The 25,545-nt window shown below is 46.9% G+C and overlaps 1 protein-coding gene across 2 annotated transcripts in view; it reads left to right on the top strand.

The window, feature by feature from the left end:
* Positions 1-2,331: 2,331 nt before the first annotated feature.
* The window catches only part of TRABD2A (TraB domain containing 2A), a 52,389-nt gene continuing 29,175 nt past the window's right edge, over positions 2,332-25,545 (top strand). For both annotated transcript variants that reach the window (XM_072767043.1, XM_025994674.2), the window contains exons 1-2: positions 2,332-2,585; positions 12,136-12,696. In XM_072767043.1, the coding sequence (XP_072623144.1) occupies positions 2,499-2,585; positions 12,136-12,696 (648 nt within the window). In that variant the 5' untranslated portion in view covers positions 2,332-2,498. The remainder of the gene's footprint in view (positions 2,586-12,135; positions 12,697-25,545) is intronic.

The following is a 25,545-nucleotide window of genomic DNA, read 5'->3' as shown; positions in this document are numbered from 1 at the left end:
AGAAATTTTATATATCTCTTCATATGTTTCTTCATCAATTTCTATAGTAGTTACGGTTTCTTCCACATCTCCCAATATCATATTTAAATGCTGATCAGAAATCAGCATTTAATACTGGAGTGGAGTTAGATCAGAAATCAATAATAAGATGTCTCAGAAAAATCCATAATCTGAAAATTAATGAATGTATTTTTAAACTATCCATGGTCAAAGGAAAAAGCTTCCAGGGAAATTAGAAAATATTCCAGGAGTGCCTGGGTGGCTCAGTCGTTTAAGTGGATGGCTTTGGCTCAGGTCATGATCTTAGGTCCTGCAGGGCTTGGGCTTCCTGCTCCTCCCTCTCCCTCTGCTGTTCCCCCTGCTTGTGTTCTCTTGCTTACGCACTCTCTCTCAAATAAATTAAAATAAAATAAAATAAAATAAAATAAAATAAAATAAAATAAATATTCCAAACTGAATGATGATGAAAATACAGCTTTTCAAAAAATTTGGGCAATGCAGCTAAAGCAGTGCCTGAGGGAAATTGATAGCTTTAACATGCTTCTATTAGATAAGAAAGTTTTAAAGTTAACAACTTAACATCACTCTTTAAGAAGCTAGAAAAAGAAGAGCAAAATAAATTTAATGTAAGTAAAAGGAAGGAAATCATAAAGAGCAGGAATCAAGGGAATGGGGAAGAGACAAACAACAGAAAACTAACAAACTCATTCTCATTTTGTCACACATTTGCCCCCTCACCCCTTCTTCCCTCTAGCCCCAGTTGATTTGTTGAGCCTTCCTTTGGAGTAGGGGAAAGTATGAAATAAAAGTTCCGGATGCTTTCATCTCACAGCCAGAGAGACTATTCTTGCCAGTAGGTGGCAGTGCTGGCAACCTGAAAACCCCAGCCGCGGGGCACTTGGGGTGGGCTGAGGGGCCAAGGTTTGCTGCCAGGCTGCCAAGGGGGTCGTTTGAAGGCAGGAGGGCCAATTCCAGAAAGCAAATCCTCACTGAAACTTAGAACAGGAAAAACCTAGCAATTTCACAAAAACACTTGTAACTTCAACACCCATGGAGTGAAAGCTTGAAAAACTTGGCTTTTTAAAGCCAGGAGTTCTTTACTGGAGGATGGTAGATGGAAGCCTGACATTCAGGAAGCTCCTCCCATTGTGTGTAAATCTTGGCCACTGTGCCTCCCCCAACCCCCTCCCCCACTTTGCTTCCAGGTTCTCTCTCTTTCTTTTAATAAAGATTTTTTTTTTTTTTTTTACAGATTTTGTTTATTTATTAATGAGAGGCACACACAGAGAGGTAGAGACATAGGCAGAGGGAGAAGCAGGCTTCCTGTGAGGAGCCTGACGTTGGACTCCATCCCAAGACCCCAGGATCCCAGGATCACACCTGAGCCAAAGGCAGACGCTCAACCACTGAGCCACCCAGCGGCCCCATACTTCCAGTTTCTACTGGAGTCTCAAAATGGACCGTGACTTACACAATTAAGAACCCCTGCTGCTACGCTGGCTGGGAAGGTGATCACGGGTAAGCTGGGCTATACAGAAAGGTTGGTAAAGTGCCCTCAGGCCCTGGGTAGGAGGCGACAGAGGCTGGGCATAGCTGGTTGCTTTCATGATTTTTCCTTCCAGAAGGATCAATGACGTGAAGAGGCCCTTGGAAAATTTGGGGCAGAAAGGGAGCAAACACATTCTGCAGGCCTCCTAGTACATCAAACAAGATGCTCTCCATAAATGTCCTCATTTAATCTGTGGAGTAATCCGAGTTTGGTGTTCACATCCTTAATATTATTACCCCAAATCCCTTAAGAGGACACTTAATGGAGTGCTGGCTTTTGTGGTCACAGACTTTTAAGAGTACGCACATACTATTCCCCCCCTTTACAGGCGAAGCTTGTATGCCATTTCCTTTGTTGAAAAGAACTTTCCTTGGAAAAAGTAGCCTATCATTTGTTTCTCCGGGCTGTCCCTTTCAATCAAGAGCCACCCTCAGAACTGGCAGCGCAAATACAGACGCGAGGGTGGGAGCCAGCAGGAGTCTTGCACGAGGCTGGGAGCCGGGGCTGGAACGTCACTTTTCCCTCCGGGCCGGCTCCCCAGGTGGCCGGCGGCCCCCCGCGGGGTTCGGGCGGGAGAGGCGCGGCGGGGGCACCCCCGCGGGGGCTCCGCGCGGGGCGGGGGGCGCGGGGCGCGGGGCGCGGGGCGCGGGGCGCGGGGCGCGGGGCGCGGGGCGCGGGGCGCGGGGCGCGGGGCAGGGGCTGGGAGGTCAGGGCCCGCCCCTCGCGGCCGCCGCCCGGCTGCCCCCGCCCGGCTCCCCCGGCCCCGCCCGCAGGCGGCCGGACCCGCCGCAGAGCGAGCTGCCGGCCCGCGCCCCGGCCCCCGAGCCCCGCGCGCATGGAGGGCGCCCCGCCAGTCCGCAGCTCCGCGGCCGCCGGCTAGCCGGGCTGGGGGGCCGCTGCTGCCTTGCTCCTTCCCCCGCCAGCCGGGCCCCGGGGCCGCGGTGGGAGGATGAGTCCCTGGAGCTGGTTCCTGCTGCCGACCCTCTGCCTCCTGCCCGCGAGCGCAGCCTCCGCCGACTGCGAGCTCCAGCCCCAGGTAAGGCGCCCGGCGCGGGCTGGCGGCTGCCCCGCACCTCGCGGGGCCCGTCCCCGTCCCAGGCCGGCGAAGCACCTCGCCCTCGGATCCGAGCCACCTCCCCCGGCCGCGCCGTTTTGCCCGCGCGTCCCGCCGCGCTGCGGGGCCCCCCTCCTGGCGGACCCTGTCCCCAGCCCTCGCCCATGGGGCAGGCGGCCGGGGACATCGGGCAGAGGAGCCTGCGAAGACCCGAGCGGTGCAGGGACTTTGGCACGTTTACTTCGGGAGTTTGTTCCGCCCTCTCCTCCGAGCGCTGAATTTCTCCTGCTCTTATCGAGATGGCAGAAGCGCCCTGCAGCGGCTTGATTTGACCTTCCTAAGCTCAGTGCCTGAGTTAGAAAGGATTTGGGGGGAGCTGAAGCCATTCCCCTTGTTTTACCGATCTGGGGAAACTGAGGCTCAGAGCGGGACCTTTGGGCCCCACGTCGCGGAGCGCATCATTCGCGGAGTAACCACATCTGACAGCCGCCGGCTCAGGCGCTTCCCTAGACCTTCGCATCAGCCTTTTGCAGGCGAGGGGAACCCGGGCGAGGAAGCCCCGGTGACCTGCCCAGGGCCACCCAGCCCTCCAGGAGCCGGAGCCGAGCGGAAGTCCGACAGCTCTAGCGTCTCCGAGGCTGGCCCTCTTTCGAGACGCAGATTTCCTTTTCCTGGTCAGCTTTTTTTTTTTTTAACAGTTGGAAATTTCTGTCGTTCTCATGTTCTTCTTTTTTTTTTAAATTTTTATTTATTTATGATAGTCACAGAGAGAGAGAGAGAGAGAGGCAGAGACATAGGCAGAGGGAGAAGCAGGCTCCATGCACCGGGAGCCTGATGTGGGATTCGATCCCGGGTCTCCAGGATCGCGCCCTGGGCCAAAGGCAGGCGCTAAACCTCTGCGCCACCCAGGGATCCCTCTCATGTTCTTCTCTTTCGAGCTCCGTAGAGGTCGAATTTTGTGTTTGTACTTGTGGATGTGATGTATCTGATCTCTGGATCTCTGGGTCTCTGGAGCTGGGGAGGGTGATCCTAAGGTCTGGCCGGTCCTTTGGATGCCTGTGCGCTCTCAGACCCAAGGTCGGCCCACCTTCGGTGACACCTGCGCAGCACCGGCGGGGTTGGGGGGCGGAGGTTGGCGGGGGGGCGTTACTCAGGCTCGTGGTAATTTTATTCATCGTCCTAACGACAGCAAGGGAGTGACCCAGTTGAGCCTTCCTGGCCCCCTGCTGACCGGGGAGTCACACTGAGTTCGCTAAGGCGTCCCGGGCTGCACACGCGGAGGCTCTCCCGCTAGGAAGGCAGGAGGCGCGGTGGCTGGAGAGCGGGACTCCGCAGCCTGGATAGTTTCCAACTCTGCGCTAAGGCAGCTGCGCTCGTCGTTACCCAAAACAAAAGTCCACCCATTCTTAGGAAAGCAAACGTTTTTCACTTTTGCAAATCCACTCGTAATTATAGTGTGACAAGCGAGTCTTGATAAAGTCTCCTGTCTCTTGATGCTTGAACCTGTTTTCATGGCCTTTTTCACTCTCTCAATTCTCAAAGTTTTTGATCTCAGGACCCCTCCACATTCTAAAATAGTATTGAGGACTCCTAAGAGCCTTTATGTGTGTGGATTAATGGAAATATTAATAAAACAAGAATTCATAAGCACAGTGCCATTAAGGGTCATAGCCTCTTGAAAATTCTGTTTGTACACTCGTGAGAGAATGAAATCAAAAGAGGAAAATATCTTATTCAGTATTATCACTGAAATAGTTCTGACCTTACAGACTGCTCGGGAGGGTCTTTGGGACAGCTACAGGTCCCTGGACCACATTTTGAAAAATCTGTTTTATTCTATATGGGCAAACTGTTTTATCCCCTGGAGGTCAGGTCAGTCAACGGCAGGGCTGTATGCTTGACCTGCTCGGCAGAGGCCACTGTGGGTGGGTGCCCCAGGAGGTTGGAGTCTTTAGATTTTAGAGTAAAAGCTCTGGAATCCAGCCTCCAGTCCAGTTGCAGCAGCTTACCATGTAGCTTACCGTGGCCTGAGAGCTGGTTTGGTGTTCGACTTTTGTTAATCATTACAGAGAGGACTTCCAAGCTATCTGTCTGCAGACACTGCCAGTTTGCGCTGAGCACCACACAGGTTGTCTCTTCCTTATCTAAACTCAAACAGAATTCCTGAGTGTTCTTGATTATTCCTACCTGTATTCTTTGACATGTGCTGTTTCTTCCCCCAAATATCCATATGTTTGCTCCCATACTTGTATCTGGTCTTTGCTCAGATTGTTTCAAAGAGACGTTTCCTGATTATCTATTAAAGATTACATCAAACCCCTGACCCGCCTGCCCTCCTGGCTGCCTTTCCTGCTTTATTTTTTTTCCGGAGCACTTAACTGATAAAAATTTGTTTGCCACTGCTCCCCTACCTGCCATGTGATTTTCATAAGGGTAGGAATGTTCACTCGTCTGTTTGTTGCTACTGCATCCCCAGTGCTCAGAAGATTCTCAATAATATTTGTTGAAAAACAAGTGTCAGCTAAAGCCAACTCACTTTGGTATCATTCTAGCTGGTCTGCTGAAGAGTACTACTGGAAAAGTGCCATTATCAGCAACGTTCAGAAGGGACATGTTAATGGTGTTAATGTTTATTCTGTTCAGTCATAATGTTTAAACACATGGCTTCAACTAGTAACATGTGGTGGCCGCAGTTTGTACCCTGAAATGGGGTAGTAGAATGGTTTTGTTCTCTTCCTTTTGTGGAGATGAAACTGCTCCACCCCTGAGGATAAGGGAGGCAGGGGTAGTTGCACCCAGAGGACCAGTGCGGAGGCCTGGGAGCTTGCTGGTGGGCAAAGGCATGAGGAGAGCTCCTGGATCAGAAGCCCTGAAGACTTTTCCTTCAGCTTGTGCTCTATCCAGGGCATGCCCGGCAGGGCCTTGTCAGTGGCCAGCTCGGGTGTTGGCTGGTGCAGCGTGGGACAGAGAGTAACTACTTGGTCAGAGCAGAACTCCATTTATCAAAGAAGCCCTATAAGCACTGAGGGGGGCACTTGGCGGGATGAGCACTGAGTGTTATGCTATATGTTGGCAAATTGAACTCCAATAAAAAAAAAAAAAAGAAGCATAAAATGAAGAATATTTCTTTAAAAACACTTTAAAACCCCTGGCTTAAAAAAGTGGGAGCCCCCCCGCCCCCAGTCGTATTATTTTGAAAAGACAGAATGGGAAAAGTTGGCAGTGTGATGATTTAAAAATGTTGGTGTGGATTTTTTGGGGGGAGGTCCTGGGTCCGGACCTGAACAGAGTCTTTTCAGATTCAGAGTCAGGAAGTGCTCCTGAGCAACTGTGCACCTCTTAGAGTATTCATGGAAAAAAGGGGTGGTGAATCATGAGTAAAGTGTGTTGCATTTTAAGGTCACATAATATGGTATTTCAAACGCAGGAACCAGCCTGCCTGCAGCAGCGATGGGACCTTGGGTAGCATCATAAACCTCTCAAGGTCTGTTTCTGCACATGGAAATGGCCAGTGCCTTAACTAATGTGTATCCTCTCAATTGCCTTTCTCCTGAATAGGTGCCTGGCAGGCTTTCAGCCCCACCATGCCACCAATGGGTCCCCTGTGTTGCTCCATCCAGAGGTCAGCCCTCAAATCCTTGTCTCATTTGGCCCATCAGCCACACTGAGCCCCCTCGCTTACGTTCTCCTCCTTGAAGTTCTGTCTTTGATTGGCTTCCTACTCTTTCGATTTTCCTAGCATCCTCAACAACGACTTCTCTCATTTTCTTTTGCTAGCTGCTTTTCTGTACCTCGACTTTGCAAGGTTGGCTTATTTCTAGACCTTTTCTTTTCTTTTCTTTTCTTTTCTTTTCTTTTCTTTTCTTTTCTTTTCTTTTCTTTTCTTCTTTTTTTTTTTTAAAGATTTTATTTATTCATGAGAGACACACAGAAAGAGGCAGAGGGAGAAGCATGCTCCTCGTGGGGAGCCTGATGCGGGACTCAATCCCAGAGCCCTGGGATCATGACCTGAGCCAAAGGCAGATGCTCAACCACTGAGCCACCCACGTGCCCCCTAGACCTTTTCTTTCCTAATTTACACATAGTCCCTTGGACATCTTATTCAGTTCCATGATTTGAAATAACATCTATTTTTTTTAAAGATTTTTATTTTTATTTATTTATTCATGAGAGACAGAGAGACACAGGCAGAGGGAGAAGCAGGCTCCATGCAGGGAGCCGGATGTGGGACTTGATTCCGGGTCTCCAGGATCAGGCCCTGGGCTGAAGGTGGCGCTAAACTGCTGAGCCACCCATGCTGCCCCTGAAATAACATCTAAATAGTGACATTACCCCCTTTTTATCTCTGACCCAGGCCTCTCTCAAAGTCCAGATTCTTGCATCCACCTACCAGTTCAACCTCCCCACCTGATTGCTTGACATCTTGACTCAACAGGGCCCAGGCCAGTTTTCTGAACTTCCCCTCTGCTCTTGTCCCATCCCCTTCTCTCCTCTATCTTGATTGATGGCAACTTCATCCTTTTAATTAACTGATTCATCAGCAAGTTCTATTATTAGCTTTAGCTTTTGGAATATATCCAGAACCTGAACATATCTCAGTTCTGTCACTACGACTGTGTTCTCTTGCTTGGATTCTTTTGGAAACTTCTAACTGACTTTCTTGCATCTGCCCGGATCCCTCCGTAGTCTATTCTTCATGGCCACCAGAGTGATCCTGTTCACACATTAGGTCAGCTCATCTTGCTCCTCTCACAAAAGCCTGCCCTAGCTTTAGTGTGGCCTGGTCTTGCTCGCCTCTCTGACGTTTCCTCCTGCTTTCCTCTTCACTTATCCTGCTGGAGTTATGATGGCATCCTTGCTAGAAACTTTCTGCCTTGGGGCCTTTGCACTGCTGTTCCCTCTTCCTGGAGGGAATGGTCTTCTCTCAGCTCTCGCCCTGGTTTGCCTTTTCACCTGCCTTCACAGCAAGGCCTAAATCTCTTACCAAACATTCCGTGATTTTCTGATCACCCTCTGATCACCCAGTTGCTCTCTCTTCCTACAATTAGTTTGAAAAATTGGAGATTCCAGTTTGCTGTGGTGAAGATCATGTATGGTTGACCAGCACTGGCATCCTGCTAGCCAGAGTGGAAGCCCAAACTCCTCTGGTGGCTGAGTAATGTGGTTCTTTCCTACCCTCTGAACTGAAAAACTACTTACAGGATTCAGGTCATGATTGTTGTCTATACCGTATCCCCACATTTATTTAATGATCTGAAACTGTAATGTTGCCTTGTATTTCCAATAAAGGGTGAAAATAGAAAAAAAAAAAAAGACTGAATATCTCCTCCACCAGTACTCCTTGTTCCCTCTCCTGCTTTCATATTCTTCACAACAGACATCACTGAGGCAGGGACTGTTTTTCATTCACTATTATGTTTCTAGTACTCTAGAAAACCGCTGTGTCTCATGCCTACAATAGTGCCTGACACACAGTAAGTGCTGCATAAATAATTGTAGAATAAGTGCATGCCAAACAAATGTAGTAGGAGCATGTGTGCAATGCTTGGGTTTTCCTGGTGCACAGTGAACATTTAATAACAGCTGGCTGTTCTTAGCGCCATTATTGTTACGATGTAGCTGGATGCCAGAACATGAGTCTTGTTGTTGTTGTTGTTTTTTTTAAAATATGAGCATTTCAGCAAAAAGATCATCTGATAACTCCATTTCTAGACTAATACTAATTGACAAGGCAGCAATAAATAATTAAATAAAAATGAATACCTATAGTTGAACAGGTTTGGTCAAAAGAGAAGTATAGGTATTTTGAAGTAGGATGAGACTTTAGGGAGATTAAGGGTATCGAGGAAAGACAGACCAAAACCAAACCGAAATGGAACCACCCCTCCCACTCTGCCTATGCCCCAACCCCAACCATGATGCAGCAGCATGGGCTGGATTTTCTGGGGAATATATTTGTTTACTATCATAGTCTCCGACCAGATGACAATGAGTTAGGTAGTTTCCATGGATTGAATAATAGCATTTTAGGTCTTTGCTGTGTGTCCCAGTTGGAAACTGTGTAGAAGTCCCTTGGTAGAATGTGTGGAAATTGTGTGAGCAGATCCCTTCTGTAGGTCAGTGATGCCCAGTCATATCACCATTCAGGATCTTGCAATTAGCAACTCTTCCCTATAGAATGAACAAATAAGCCAAATGAAACCTCTGCCTAGAAGGCCACCTCTACCAAACCAGTTTCATTTACAGGTGATTATTTTGTAACCCATTTTATTTTATTTTATTTTTTTTAAGATTTATTTATTTATTTATTTATTCAGAGAATAAAGGCAGAGAGAGAAGCAGGCTCCATGCAGGGAGCCCAACGTGGGACTTGATCCCGGGTCTCCAGGATCACACCCCGGGCTGCAGGCGGCGCTAAACCCCTGCGCCACCCGGGCTGCCCTTGTGACCCATTTTAAATGAACCAAAGCTATAACTGTCAGTCTTGGCTTTCAACTGGCATCTAGTTAGCCACTGTTTTTCTATGGGCTTATCTAATTCTAAAAAACAGAGAGGCGTTTGACTGCTTAATTAGCCTTGGCAGCCATTGTCTCAGATAGAGTTTCAGTTTGGCTTTTTGATCTATTTACATAACCCCGAGACAGTCATTACCCATAAGAGGATGCCTGAAGGCTAGCTGGAGACCTTGAACTTGATTCATCTCTTAATATCAATCCAATCATAAGTTTTAAAAATATATTCTCTCTTTCATTTGTCCATTCATTGAACAATTGCCTGTCTAGTTTGTTTGCCCCCATAACTTATGACAGATTTTGTTATCTAACTTTTAAAGATGGGGAAACTGAGGTACAGAGAAATGAAGTGGCTTTTAAAAATCTCAGGGAGGTAGCTGAGACAGAGGCAGAATTTAGGCTCCTCTCACCAATTAGTGCAGTCTTGAAAAAGTGGATGTGTGAACAGAATTGTTAGCTTAAATACTTTCAAAAAAAACACAAGGGGCAGCCCCCGTGGCCCAGCGGTATAGTGCCACCTTCAGCCCAGGGTGTGATCCTGGAAGTCTGGCATTGAGTCCCACATCAGGCTCCCTGCATGGAGCCTGCTTCTCCCTCTGCCTGTGTCTCTGCCTCTCTCTGTGTCTGTCATGAATAAATAAATAAAATCTTAAAAAACAAAACAAAACACAAAGCCATAGGCTGGGGGCTGGTGAGATATGTTCTGTTTGGCTTGTGTGGCATTTGAGAAAATGGAAGCAACATATTTCAACTGGAATTTTTAAAAAAGATTTTATTTATTTGTTTATGAGAGACACACAGAGAGGCAGAGACAGAGGCAGAGACAGAGGGAGAGTCAGACTCCCTGTGGGGAGCCCGATGTGGGACTTGATCCCTGGACCCCAGGATCAGCTGAGTCAAAGGCCGATGCTCAACCACTGAGCCACCCAGGTGCTTCAGGAGAGAGTCTTTTTTTCTTTTAAGATTTTATTTATTTATTCATGAGAAACAGTGAGAGAGGCAGAGATACAGGCAGAGGGAGAGGCAGGCCCCATGCAGGGAGCCTGATGTGGGACTCAACCCCGGAACCCCAGGACCACACCCTGGGCTGAAGGCGATGCTAAACTGCTGAGCCACCCAGGCTGCCCGGGAGAGAGAGAGAATCTTAAACAGGCTCTACACCCAGTGCAGATCCTACTGTGGGGCTCTATCTCATGACCCTGAGATCATGACCTGAGCTGAAATCAAGAGTCAGATGCTCAACCATCTGAGCCACTCAGGTGCCCCTCTAATTTGAACATTTTATTTAAACTCAAGACTTCTGGTTGCTTTTGAAAAGCCCTTCTGGAGCACTAGGCCTGTTCCCGTGTGGCCAGCAGGGGCTTAGGCTGCTTTAGCCAATAGTGTTTATCCAGTAAATGAGCCCATTTACTGCCCACCTTCCCCCACTATTGTCTCATGCCCAGCCCTTGTGTTCTCTGCCCTCCTCTGAGTGCTCAGGATTGTTTTTGTGGAAGATGGCCAGGGGGCAAGAGGAGAAGAGAAGGTTGAAAGCTGTGGGAATGGGGCCCCTGCATCAACCAGCTTTTGTCTTAGTAAATTTTGAGATTCTGTGTAACATTTCATTTAAAAATAGGTTGTTGCTACTTAAACACACAAATGCAAATACAGCTGATCCTCCTTATTTGTAGATTCCATATTTGTGAATTGGCCTACTTGCTAAAATTGATTTGTAACCCCAATGCTTGTGGCACTTTCATGGTCATGTGCAGCTGTTCCAGAACTGGGAAAAACTTGAGTCACCCAATGCACACACTCCCAACTGAAGTCAAAGAAATTGATGCTGTGCTTTGTTTCAGCTCTCAAACAAGTAATAGGTGAACAAGTGTCCTTTTGCTGGTCTACTTACCAGCATTTTTTTTTTTTTTTGCATTTTTGTGCTTTTTTTGTGGGTGGTCTCACTGTTTAAAATAACCAAACATAGATACTGCCTAGTGTTCTTAAGCACCAGGAGGCTGCTTAGGAGAGTGTGCCTTAGGGAGAAAATGTATGTGTTAGATGAGCTTCGTTCAGGTATGAATAGTAGTGCTGTTGGCCATGAGGTCATTATTAATGAATCAACAACATACCGAATAGGGTACTTTGAAAAGCACATACAAAACAAAATGTTGTGACCAGAGGCTTGTAGGAACCTAACCCTTGTATTTCCCCTAGGAGCAGTGGTTCATTATTTGGTAATTCAGTGTTTGTGGTGACTTTGTAGAATGTAACTATGACAATGATGAGAGCTGATTGTAAGTTGAAACTCCACAATCCAGGAAAGCATGTCACTTAAAAAGCTGCTGAAATCAAAGCTTTTTGTAAAGAACTGCCTTTTCTGTAAATCTGGATTTTTCACCTTTCTGGGCTGCTTGATGAATGGTTCACCTCATGAGTTTATCTGACACTACGACTTGAAGTCCTTGAGGGCTGCCCTGTGCATGTCTTTGTACAGGGGTCCTCTAATAAACTGACACTTCATAAGTGCCTGCTGTTGAAACTGAGACACTCAGGGCATGACAGCTTGGCCTCAGGCGGATGCGCACTGCTGCTCAGCCTGTGAAACTGCTGGGAGAGAATGTACAGCCATTGAGAGCCACTGATTTTGGGAATGTTGGACTTGGAATCTGAAGAAGCAGGCACCACCAGTGTGCCTGCCTGGGAGGTAACAGTGGTCTCCTCACGTGTCCCTTCATCTGTTCCAGCTGTGTCCTAGGAATCCCTTGAGATTCTCTGCTTTACCTCCTGCCCTACCTCATTGCTAGAGCAAGCTCAAGGACTGTTATTACTTTTTTGACTTTAATCAGCATTGCGGTGGAAGAGAGAAAAATGCTGCCTCGAGACTCCTGCTGCCGGCCGGTGACTCTACCTGGACTCCGAAGTCAAAATTGAACTTTGATCATTTTTCTCCTGCAGTGTGACTTGTCTCTCCAATTCATTTTCCCCTGTCAGGTTTCTGACCTTCCATATCATGACTTAACGTCCTTTCTATTTGCTTTCAGCAAAGTGCATTGAATTCCTTCTTGTGGACCATAAAGCGAGACCCGCCGTCTTACTTCTTTGGCACGATCCACGTTCCGTACACTCGGGTTTGGGACTTCATCCCCGACAACTCCAAGGAGGCTTTTCAGCAGAGCAGCATTGTGTACTTCGAGTTGGACCTCACGGACCCCTACACTATCTCAGCCCTCACCAGCTGTCAGATGTTGCCACAGGGTGAGAACCTCCAGGACGTGCTCCCCAGGGACATCTATTGCCGCCTCAAGCGCCACCTAGAGTATGTCAAGCTCATGATGCCCTCGTGGATGACCCCAGACCAGCGGGGCAAAGGTCTGTATGCCGACTACCTCTTCAATGCCATTGCGGGGAACTGGGAGCGGAAGAGGCCCATCTGGGTGATGCTCATGGTCAACTCCCTGACTGAAGTGGACATTAAGTCCCGTGGGGTGCCTGTCTTAGACCTGTACCTTGCCCAGGAGGCCGAGCGGCTGAGGAAACAGACTGGGGCCGTCGAAAAGGTGGAAGAGCAGTGCCATCCACTGAATGGGCTCAACTTTTCACAGGTAAGACCCTCTTTGCATGAAGGACATGGAGTTTGAGTGAGTTCACTGAATTATAATACAGAGATGGACCAGAAACACAGTTTATCCAAAAATTGTCTTTGCTCAAGAATGTTATCCTGAGGGTTAAAAAATAAGCCCTAGGGTCAGTTATATATATCATTTATGTGTGGATTACTGAGAGAAGGTTTTTTTCTCTTGTTATCCTGACAAGTATTGGCATAACCTGTGTCACTTGTTTTAGTTTAGGTCATTCATTAACAGGCTGCACTGAGAGGACATGGACAATGTGAATGTCAGACTGACTATCACAGTGTATGGCCTATGGTATGGCTTGAAAATGATACACTCCCCACAGAAAATTCCTTGGTAAGGCAGTTATGTTCCTCTTCCCATAGTTTATAGCCCCTCCCTCAGGATACTGGAGTTTATTTTTTTATTTATAATAAGATTTTATTTATTTATTCATGACAGACATAGAGAGAAAGAGGCAGAGACACAGGCAGAGGAAGAAGCAGACTCCACATAGGGAGCCTGATGTGGGACTTGATCCCGGGTCTCCAGGATCACACCCTGGGCTGAAGGTGGCGCTAAACCGCTGGGCCACAGGGGCTGCCCTTTTTTTTTTTTTTAATAATTATCTTTTCCTTTTTTTAAAAAGATTTTTTATTTATTTATTCATTAGAATACACAGGAGAGAGAGAGGCAGAGACACAGGCAGAGGGAGAAGCAGGCTCCATGCAGGGTACTGGAGTTTAGTTCATGTTTAAGGAGTTCTTCATTTCTCATAGGACACGTGACACTTTATCAGTGCTATTGTTTAATTGGTTTGGTGAAATTTGTTGTTGTTAATGTTTTAAAGTACGTTAGATGCCTCTGAGGGAGGCAGATTTTAATTTTTATCATTTATTTAAATATTTTATTTATTTATTCATAAGAGACACAAAGAGGCAGAGACACAGGCAGAGGGAGAAGCAGGCTCCATGCAGGAAGCTCGATGTGGGACTCGATCTCAGGATCCCAGGATCATGCCCTGAGCCGAAGGCAGATGCCCAACCGCTGAGCCACCCAGGTGTCCCACTTTAAAACAAATTAAAAAAAAATTTTTTTTTGATTGAAATATAGACATATAGTATTACATTAGTTTCAGGTGTACAGCATAGTGATTTAGCAATTATATACATTGCCAAATGTTCACCACAATAAGCATGGTCACCATCTGTGACCATGCAAAGTTGTTACAATATTGTTGATTATTTTGATAATTGTTGATAATCAACATTATTGTTGATAAGTTTTCTTCTTTTTTTTTAAAAATTTTTATTTATTTATGATAGTCACACACACACACACACAAAGAGAGAGGCAGAGACACAGGCAGAGGGAGAAACAGGCTCCATGCACCGGGAGCCCGACGTGGGATTCGATCTCGGGTCTCCAGGATCGCGCCCTGGGCTAAAGGCAGGCGCCAAACTGCTGCGCCACCCAGGGATCCTGATAAGTTTTCTTCTTGTGTAAATATTCTCAGCGGTTGACCTTGGGAGGTTGGCCATCAGAATAAAATTCAACCCTTTAGGCCTTAGCAGATCTTGAAATGCTGAACTCAGGTGGGTTGTTGCATAGATTTTAAGGACATTCAGTAGCCTGAACATAGTGTTCATGAGTTAATAATAACATTTATAGGAATTAAAAAAAATTTATAGGAATTTAATTTACCTTGCTAAGGTTCTATATTAATAAATACTCAGGTGCTAAAATATAGTATTTGGCATATTGAGATTATTAGACAAATGAAGGAACCAGTAATTTTCTGCATCAATCTCCTGGGGGGGTTTTTCCTTGCATTATTATTATTTTTGTAAATTATTTTTAAAAAAGATTTATTTATTCATGAGAGACACACACACACAGAGAGAGAGAGAGAGAGAGGCAGAGACACAGGCAGAGGGAGAAGCAGGCTCCATGCAGGAAGCCCAACGTGGGACTCGATCCCAGGACTCCAGGATCATGTACTAGGCTGAAGGCAGGCGCTAAACCACTGAGCCACCCAGGGATCCCCCTCTTGCATTATTTTGGAAACCCAAAGAGCTAATTGTTTTATAAAAGGGAAAGTGCTTTGATTTAAAGGCTCATTGATTTGACCTTATAAGTTTGAAATCTGTGAGCATTTTTGCCCGAGCTAAGCCTTCTTTCATACTTCCAATTGGGAGGGGAAAATGCTTGGAAGTAAAATATTATCTTAAGCAACGTATCTTTGTAGGAAGGTGTGTAGTACCATCTCTTAAGATAATAAATACATTTAAGAGACATTTTAGAGCACTATATTTATACTAGAGTGTCATTTTGATTTCATGACACCTTCTTAATGTTCAAATGCGTATTTAATATTTATAAATTAAATTTTTTATAAGACCTTTAAGTTAACTAGTGAAGTTAGAGTTGTTTAAAATTTAGGAGGAAAAATTAAATGACATCCCTGAGACTCTTTTTTGGGGGAGTGGTGGTAATTTCCTATGTTTCATTTATAAACAGTCAAATATAACCTTAGTGACCTGGTCAGTGACATTTAACATATACCTATACCCATATAACCACTACTCAGATCAATTTATTGAATATTCCCATCACCCCAGAAAGTTAGCGTAAAGTTTTTCTTGCAGCATAACTAAACAGAAAAGTACACATGATGAATTTTCACAAACACAATTATGTGCCCAGCCCTCAGGGCCAGTAACAGAATAGCACCAGCTCCCCAGAAGCCCCTTGACCCTGGCATTTACCCCTGACCTCCCAACTATCCTGAAAATCTTTAAGCATAAATTAGTTTGACTCTTTTAGAATTTCACATAAATGAAATTACCCAGTGTGCCCCCTTTAGGGGGCTTGGCTTCTTTCGCTTAGCATTACCCTTGTGATTCACCACATTGCTCTGTGTAGTTGTCCATCATTCATTCTCACTGCCGTGTGGAATTGAAGAATTCCATCAGAGGCTTTGGGGTGGTGGCCAATGGAGTCTCCTGTCTTAGTAAGTCCAGAGAACGGTAGGATCATCCGCATCCATTTTGATAGAAGATGAGCTTAACTCATTCCCTTGGGTTCTTTTCTTTTGCCTGTTTGAGGGGTCGTTGGTTCCTTCCTCTGTTCTCTGAAGAGAGACGTTAGTGGGTGCTGATTACGCAGTGAGACTGGGAGACAGCCAGGCTCCGAAGGCTCCTGAGCCACTTCTCCAACCAGTTGCCAGGAAGAGGCAGAGGAGAACCTGAGTCTTCCTGGAGACAGGGGCAGACTGACTGGAAGGAGCCCTGCGAACCTATACTCCAGGGCTCCCACATTCCTCTTGGATGGTAGGCTGGAGGCAGCTGGAGATTGAGGCGCACCTGAGGCTGGAACGCTGTGCTGGCAGTGGGAGAAGCAATGGACTCAGAGCCAGATGCACTGGGTTAGAATTCTTGCACCATCACCAGTGTATGACTTTGAGCTGTTCCCTTAACATCTCTGAACTTTGTTTTCTCATTTTTAAATGGGGATAATAATACTTGCCCACCATCCTATTGTCAGAAGCAAATGAAACAGTAAATTGGAAAACATTTCATAAATACTATATAAATACAAGGGGAAGAGAACTAACATATTGCCTTCTATGAGCCAGACCTCATTGGTAATTTTACATCTAATCTTTAGAATTTCACAAGATGGGCAGCATCATCCCTATTTTATAGATGCAAAAACTGGAGCTCAGGGAGCTTAAGAACCTTCCCCATGATTGCCTAACCAACAGATGGAGGAATTTGGGGTTGATTCCAGATGTATTAAAGGTCATGGTGACTTTGAGTCTCCAAAAGGTGTGGTGGTCAGTGTCAGACCTTGGAGGTTTGAGTTGCAGTAGAAGATTCTGGACTTCTGTTGTCTAATTCATTAGCCACTGGCCACATATGACTGGGTTTTCAGCACTTGAAATGTGGCTAGTGTGACTTAGGAAGCGAATTTTGAATTTTATTTATTTTGGTTAATTCGAATTAAAGTTTAAAAACTGATAATTGATCCAATTATTGGAAAACTTTTAAGTGTGTTTGGAACAACTTGGGCATGTGGTTCTCCTTTCTCAACTACAAATATGAAGTCGAACTACAGATCAGGTGTTTCTGATGAAAATGTAGTATCCAAATTAAGATGTCAGGTGAGTGGAAAATACATAACAGATTTTGAAAATTAAATATGAAAAACTAATAACTTTTTATATTGATTATATGTTGAGATAATAATGCTTTGGATGTATTGGCTTAAATAAAATATATCATTAAATTTAATTTCACCTTTTTTTTTTTGTGGCTACTAGAAAACTTAGATATGTGATTGAGACTATGTTTCTGTTGAATAGCAGTGATCCAGATTGTGGATCTGAGTGTGTTTGAGGCAGGTCCACTTGGAGTCCATGCTGCCTGTGATGTGTCCTCTCATTGTACCCTTTGCCCATTCCCTAGTCAGGGCTTGACTCTGTGAGCCTCTCAATGCCTATGGCTGCCCTTTCTGATGTAACTGGCCTGGGGTCAGCTTTTCTCCATCGACTTGTGATGCTCTTTTTTTTAGCATATCGTTATAGAGACATTCTCTCTCTCTCTCTCACATATACGCACACATGCATGCAGCACACACATGTGTGCCCTTCTTCTGTTTCTACACTTCCCATTTCCACGGATCAGTTTGTCTCTTTCTGTGTCAATATCACATTCTTAGTAACTGGATTTAAATATTTCCTTAATGATTTTGATGATCATTTTGATTATGATTGTGTTAATTTATAGATTAGTGTGAGAAGAACTGACATTTTTCCTCATATTAAGTCCAATAATCCAGGAACGTGCTATCCTTTCCATTTACTGATTGTATTTTAGTCTTCTTTCTTATTTTATAGAGTTCTTGATCTAGGTGCTGTTCAAGTCATAGGTTTATTCATTGTTTTTAATAAAAAATCCTGCTGGTATAAAGACTGTCTTCCCAATATGTTTTCTATCTGGTTACTAATTGTTATATATTAACTTAACCGCCCAATTGAAATTGTGTATTTTAACAACAGTAGTTGATCTTCTTGCTTTCTTAGTGACCAGATCTATCATTGACAAGTAAGGATGATTACTTCCTGTCTGTGGATTTGATCTTGCCATCTGAGGGCAGATGTTTCCTGCTCCAGAATGGAGTCAGATTATAATGCCTGTTCTCTTTCAAAGTTCGTATCTCCCTGGTACTGTTAGCTGTGTTACCATTCCTAATGTGGAGAAGGCAAATGAACTTGGAGCCGGAGTCTGAGTGATGCAGGGCTCACCTGTGAGTCCCCTCCCATCCTTCCCAGCTGCACTCGTGGGTCCCCATTAAAGATTTAGAGTTCCCTAGAGAAATGATCTTCTAAAATCCCATTTCCATGGTCACACTCCACCAGATTCTCTGCACAAGCTCCAGGGCATTGTCTGTCTGCTCCCCCTGAGGGGCTGACCAGAACACATCTGTCTGACCACAGGATTCTCCTGTCCACTTCCCAGTGATGGACTGGATGTCATGGTGAGGTGGGGCGGGAATTCGGAACTGCCTCAATCTTCTCAGCATTGGAGTCTGTCCTTTGGGACCCAGTTTCATCTAGATTTGGGGTCTGAGTCATGGGATCCAAAGGCTAACATGAATGAGGCCAGTAGGCCTGGGGTTTCCTTCTGCCTTCCATATGGAAAGCCTGCATCTTTGGGCTTTCCTTATCCCAAGATACTGAAGTTAGTTGGATGTGAAAGTCCTGTGCCAACCCCAGAATGCTCTTTAGGTGATACGGAAGGGTTCTCATGATCTGAATTACTGTTGTACAGAATCACTTCTGGTACTGTTTACTCTTGCCAATAGATGGCACTAACTAACATATTTCATATTGGCCTTTCCACCTGTCATGCCTGCTGTCCCTTCCAGCAGCAGGTGTCACTGCCAGTTCTTGCCCTCTGATCCAGGACCCTAAAAACTCACTGTCTGCTGATAAGTCATTTTTCTCCCCCCAGTGAAACCTTAAACAATGGTTTGGGCCCAGTGAACATACTTTCTGAGTCTTAGGAAAAAGTGCATTTCTTGAGTTACAGTTTTGGGGTGTTGGGAAGATGGGGATTTTCCTTCTTTGGAGCAAGTTTTCTTTAGATGGATCAGTTCCCTAATAGAAGAACCAGTGTGGCTCTAGGATAGGGCTCTGGTCTAGACCGGGCAGAGTGGTAGAGGCAGCCCCCAGTGGGGCAGATTCCTAGAAAGATGCCATTGGTGTGTGTCTCCATCTCTGACTATTAAGGGCCAGATATGGATGTAGGAGAGGCATGAGCTGGGGAGGTGCTGGCTAGTCTGAAAAAGCCTCCTGAGAACATAGGGTCAGATTGCGTAGGAGAACGGGGACCTGCCAGGCCCAGGATAGCCCAATCCTAGGAAATCACGGGGTGCATCGTTTTTGTACTTTGCAGGCCTCTCCGCAGGTCTCTGTTCCCCTGAGGCCACAGAATAAGGCTGGTAGGTCAGTCAGCAGAGGCCCCACTGAGGTCAGTTTGCTGTTGGAATAACCTTGGTGAATGGCTTGGGGTCACAGTGAGACTGAGCAGGGCTGGCCCAGGCTCCCTAGTCTCCCATTTTCTCCCATCCAAGTACTCCCCAAGCCCGACCTTGCTTAGGTTCCGAGATGAGCCAAGATTGAGTGACTGACTGTAGGGTGGTATGGTTTTAGACTCCGGTTTTCTAATCCAGTGCTGTTTCTGAGTGCTGCCAGCTGCCAGCTCCACAGGTCTGACTTACTGGGGGATTTCCTACTCCCCAGTCATGAATTCCAATAAAAGCAGATGGTCTCATTTTTGAAATTGATCACAATACTGATGGGTGATTTTTTCACATTTTCCAGAATGGAAATGGAATGTGCTTAAAGATGGAGATCTTGAGGTTTTATTTTTCCTGGGTAGGTTTGGCTTAAAATAAAGGTCTAGAAAAAAACATATGATGTCTCTGAAAGGGAATTGGTTTCTAAAATATGGACAGATTTGTTTGTGAGCACAAACATTCTTAATAGTGACCTATTTGAGGCACATGCAGTCCCGTCTGCCAGAAACCCCTCTTCATGCTGTTCCTCAGTCTGGCTGATTAAGCTTACACATTATTTCCTCCGTGAAGCATTCCCAAGGCCAGAGTTGACACTCCGCTGTTCTTAGTGTCCCTTTGGAAGCCTGATGACTGCCCGTCTCAGAGGCGCAGGCTTCTTGAAGGCTGGGCCATGCTCTCTCTGTCCTTGTGCCTTGGCTCCTGGCACGGTGTCTGCACGCAGACGGGGCTCACGAGTGGCTCTAGGATAATGGGCAGGACTGCTGCTGAATGTGTCAGTGAGGCCATCGGGAGACAGTGAGCTTGTGGATCCCTTGCCTGAAATGGGACACAACATGAACGTGTGGCAATTACTTTAAAAAGTTGAATGTGGCCTTTCTAACTGTGTTAAGACCAGCATGTTAAAATATGCATTATGTGCAATCTTTTTACTTTTATTTCACTGTTTGCTTGTTTTGCATTCCTTCCCAACATTTTTCTGTAGTATTTTCGTGTTCTTCTGCATAGCTGGGCAAACTGCTACAGTAAGTGTAAATGCCCTAGGAGCCTGTGACATCTAGGCCCTGAATCGACCTTGGGCCTGCTTACACACAGAACATCAACATAGCCATCATGAAGGGCACTGTCCTCAGACATGGGAAGCCCGAACTGAACCATAAGTTCACCCAGGAAGGTCTTCTGTGACATTTCTTCACCTTGGCCATCCTTTTACTTTCTTATTTTTAGATCAGAAGTGGAAAATTGAGTCAACTGTGTACCTTGTGGTGGGCTGTGATTTTCACGAACTTCCAGATGCAGACTTGAGCTCTGTGTTTTCACCTGAAAACAGGCCTGCTCAGGATTTGAGTCTCTTTTTTAAATGGCTGATCTTTATTTGGGACATATTTCTTCAGCACTCCACAGGGGCCAGACACTCTGTTTCTTATTTTAGGGACTCAAAGACAAAGCTGATGATGATCCAGCCATTCCCTGGCTCTGGGCTGCCTCTCTAAAGTCTGAAGTGAACTTAAAAAATTATATATTTTTGTACACTTGCATGGATACCACATGTGCTGCTGGCGTTGCGACCTCAGCTGGATCTGATGCTGTTCTGCTCCTTTTGGGGTCATAAGAGAAGCACTTCAAGGGATGCTACAGTCTTGTTTCTGTTCCATGTCCCTGTGTCCTTCCTGGTGAACTAGGCTGGGAGCAGAGAGCTCCTTTAACACCCCAGTGGCCAGTTCTTCTGTGGTGGATCAATTCCAGGACAACCCTAGACTCTAGGAACAAGTCCCACATATCTCTTTAGGAGGGCCTGTGAGAGTGTGAGCACTTTGTTGCTCCTCCAGAATCTACCTCAAGCCGGGGTGGCTGAGGCAGAGTCTACCTTGCTTGGAGGAGATTCCAGAAGGGAAAGGGAAAGGGGAAGGACTCCAGTGGGACTGGACCAGCTGTTCCCTGGGGCCCTCCAAGGAGCCAAAGTCTCAGCAGGATGAAGTACTCTGTGGCCCAGTGTTGGAACGAGGCTGCCCTGGACTCTGGAAGTGGACATTGGTGGCATTGTCTGATGTCACACCTTGAACATTATGACACTTCTCTGCTTCTCCACTATCCCTCCTGACACATCTTGTGCTGCCCTTCCTCCCCACACCCTTCCATGAAGCCCTTCCTTTCCATTCAGGCTTTAAAAAGGAGAGAGTGGGGCTTTGGTGCCAACCTCAGCAAAGGCTGTGGAATCATGAAATGTGGATGACAGCATGAGAAACCTGAGGGGTCGCATTACCCATCCCTGGGTTCCTTGACTGCATTCCAGGTGAGCCTCTGCTCTTGGCAGGTACATTGGGTAGACAAGGTTGTTTATCACTGAACAGAACATCCTTGTGGGGTGCTGCTGACTGACTTCTCAGGGAGAGGACAGCTCTAGGGATGCTCTGTGCTGTCTGGGGCTTCAGTGGGGCCCCCAGTTTGCCTGGCCCCAGTCAGCTATGTTTGCAGTTGCAGTGGTGATGGTCATAGACTGGATACTGTCTGAAGAGATGGCTGGTGTTATAGACCTGGCCCAGGCCCAGAAGTGATTCTGAGATGCTGTAGGACCAAGAGTCCTACAGGATGGCCCTGCAAATCCAGCGCTGGGCAGAGGGACTGTGTTTGTAGACATTTGAGACAATCTGCGACTGAGTCTGAGCTCAGGGGCTTGACACCTGCCTGTGCCCCTTCCCTGCCCTCCCTTCACTCTCCTGCCACTCCCACCTCCATTCCTGGATTCCAACTTCCAAGGTCTTTGTCAGCTCCTCCTTTTGTCTTGGACTCCTGTTCTTGTCCCCATGTCCAAATTATACAACTCTACCCTTGGTCCCTATTATGGATTGAGCTGTGTCCCCCTGACCAAATTCACATTTTGAAACCCTAACCCCAAGTACTTTAGAATGTGACTGTATTTGGAGAAAGGGTCTTTAAAGAGGTAATTAAGTTAAAATGGGATCACCAGGGTGGGCTCTAAATCAGTATGATCAGTGTCCTTATAAGAAGAGGACAGGGCAGCCCTGGTGGCGTAGTGGTTTAGCGCCACCTACAGCCCAGGGTGTGATCCTGGAGACCCGGGATCGAGTCCCACGTCGGGCTCCCTGCATGGAGCCTGCTTCTCCCTATGCCTGTGTCTCTGCCTCTCTCTCTCTTTGGATCTCTCATGAATAAATAAATAAAACATTTTAAAAAAATAAGAAGAGGACATTAGGACACAGATACACTCAGAGTGAGGACCATGTGAAGACATAGGGAGAAGACAGCCCTCTACAAGCCATGGAGAGAGACTGCAGGAGAAACAACCCCTGCCGACACCATGATCTCTGACTTCCAGCCTCTAGAACCAAGAGAAAATACATTTCCGTTGTTTAAGACACCCAGTCCATGGTGCTCTGTTATGGCAGCCCAGCGAATGAACACGTCTATGGTTCCCACTTCATCTCTTAGGAATAGACTGGAAAAGCAAGAAGAAAACTCTAGTCTTGTGCTACAAGGACCCATTTCCTGATCCTCCCCTCTGCTTATTCCCCCGCCCCCTTGTCCTCTGTTTCTGTTTTCTACCTTTAGGGCAAGAATACCTATAATCTGAACTGTCACACCCACCACAGCACAGGGAAGGTGGGGAGGGAGGGCAGGGAGAGGTGAAAAATGTGTGACGTGGAAAGAGGAGGGTCAGAACAGCAGCCCAAAAGGAGGAACTGGCAAGGATCGTGGAGCGAGGGAGCAAGAGAGAAGTGGTCTCAAACAGACTCTGGGCTGAATGTGGAGCCCGAGGCGGGGCTCGACCTCACAACCCCTTAGGAGATCACCACCTAAGCTGAAACCAAGGGTAGGGTGCTCAACTGAATGCACCCCCTGGGGCCTCCAGGCTACTTTACTATTGAGCTGGATTTTCAAGGGGAGGCTAGGATTTAGACAGGCAGGGGAAAATGAGGGAGACACTTCAAATGGGCCAACAGTGTAGGCAAACCTGGGGACCAGCATGCTGGCCAAATGGTGGTGTTTGGGCTCCATGAGCACTTGTGTCAGGTGGGATGGAGGGTGATGCTGGGGTGATGCTGGAAAGAGTTTGAGTGTGAGACTGGGAAATCTCCGTGCACGCTGAGTGGTTTTCAGGGGCAAGTGGGAGCTCCAAGAGCAATGTTGCAGGTCAGTGCACCTGGCAGCCAGGTGTGGGCTAGATGGGCTGCTGCCCCGGTCACTGCTGCAGGGTGTTGGAGTTGGCCCCTCAGTAGGAGCTCCAGCTGTTAGCTCAGGACCCAGGGTCAGGGAGAGGAAGACATGGCGGGACTGGGGCCTGAGCTCTCTGTGGACTGGAGTTTGTTCGTATGACAGAAACCTGACATAGAGCTGATAACGGATATTGGAGAAAATACAAAATAAGGGAACATCCAGGAGCAGGTTGGACTCTAGAAGTCAAAGTGTGTGTAGCCATCTAGACGAAGTGCTTGCCATTCCTGCCTAATTAGCCCCAGGAACAGTTCTGAGTGTGGTGAAGTGGGTGCAGTTCATTAGCTTTATTGTGCTTTTAATTTGGTTCTTTATAGTCTGTTGTTCTTGAATCTTGCTTGTCTTGTCAGCACTTTAAAAAACTACCTTTCAGGGCTACAGAGGTTAAGAGAAAGGAGATTTCTGGGGAGGGGCTGAGATAGTCAGCAAGTGCTTAGCAGAGGTGGTAACTTTCACTAGGCCTTGGAGATAAGAGGTTGGTTATTTGTTCTTACTGTCACCTCAGCATTGTGTAGGGTTTGGTGGAAGGAGATGTATCAGTTTTCTCTAGTTGCCATCCTAGAATACCACAGACAGGGGAGTGTAAACAGCAGAAATTTGGGATCCCTGGGTGGCGCAGCAGTTTAGCGCCTGCCTTTGGCCCAGGGCGCGATCCTGGAGACCCGGGATCGAATCCCACGTCGGGCTCCCAGTGCATGGAGCCTGCTTCTCCCTCTGACTATGTCTCTGCCTCTCTCTCTCTCTCTCTCTCTGTGACTATCATAAATAAATAAAAGTTAACAAAAAAATTAAAAAAAAAACAGCAGAAATTTATTTTCATGCAGTTCTAGAAGGTCAAAGTACAAAATCAGGGTGCTGGCAGGGTGTGTTTCTGTGCAGGCTGTCCTAGCTTGCAGATGGTCCCCTCTTCTTGCTGTGTCCTCACATGGCTTTTTCTGTGTGTGTGTGTATGGGGGAGGGGAGGTGTGAGGGGGGGGTTCTCTGGTGTCTCTTTCTCTTCTTAGAAGGACTGTAGTCCTATAAGATCAGGGCCCTATCCTTATGACCTCATGTAACCCTAATTACCTCCTTAGGGGCCTTGTCTCCAAATACAGTCACATTGGGAGTTAGGGTTCCATCACGTGAATTTGGAGGTGGGTGGGCGACACAGTTAAGTTTGTAACAGGAGGCCCGTGTGCATCAGGGCAGGATGTGGACTGGGTGGAAGGGAGAGAGAGTGGTCAGGAGGCCTGACTGAGGAGAGAAGAAGGAGAGCAGAGGGGAGGGGATGGCAGGCCGAGTCTGAAGAAGGCCTGGTCAGCCTGGGGCATTCTGCTGGGTCTCTCCGGGTGCTTTCCTGGGATTCAGGGGCCAGCAGCATTTACAGAAGGATGCTTCTTCAGGTTGGAATGTCACTGAAGAGAAGTTTCTTTCATCCTCACGCTTGAGTCCTTTTGCTGCGAAGAGCTCAGGTCCAGGTTCTCAGGAGTGCTCTTTGTCCCCCTGGAAAGCAGACCTCAGTGTGCAAACAAGTGTGTGGGAGCTGTATCTCCCGTGTCAGGCAGCATGTATAACCGCGACAAGAAAAGGAGCAGGATTTCTCACCGTCTGGCTTTGAGGGCTGATCTAGACTATTCCCTGGGAATAGTCTCCTTTCAGGTACAGGAGGAGGAGGGGTTTTACAGAGTGGCTGGAAGGCCGAACAGAAACTCGCTTGAGGAGGGCGTCCCCGCTGCTGCTGCTGCTGCTGCTGCTGCTGCTGCTGCGATGCTCAGGTGAGGTGGGGAGAGGCGAGGACCAGAAACCCTCAAGGGGCTCGAAACAATATGGGGCGGAATGTTCTGAGGACAAGGAAGACCTTCCCCTACTGCTCTCCAGCTCTACTTCAAGGGGCTGAATGGCTCTCAAAAGTGAACTAAGAAAAAAGACACAACAACCCACCGCCCCAGAAGGTGAGGCCTGCGCCTGAACAGATGCGAGCGCCTTTGTTCCCGGAGCCGGGAGGCTGGTGGGGTGGTGCGGGGCTAATGTGAGCCGCATAATGGG

Source organism: Vulpes vulpes, chromosome 8 (assembly GCF_048418805.1).
Source record: "Vulpes vulpes isolate BD-2025 chromosome 8, VulVul3, whole genome shotgun sequence".
In the NCBI taxonomy this organism is placed as follows: Eukaryota; Metazoa; Chordata; class Mammalia; order Carnivora; family Canidae; genus Vulpes; species Vulpes vulpes.
The sequence above is the reverse complement of the archived record's forward strand: the minus strand, read 5'-3'. Positions and strand labels throughout refer to the sequence as shown.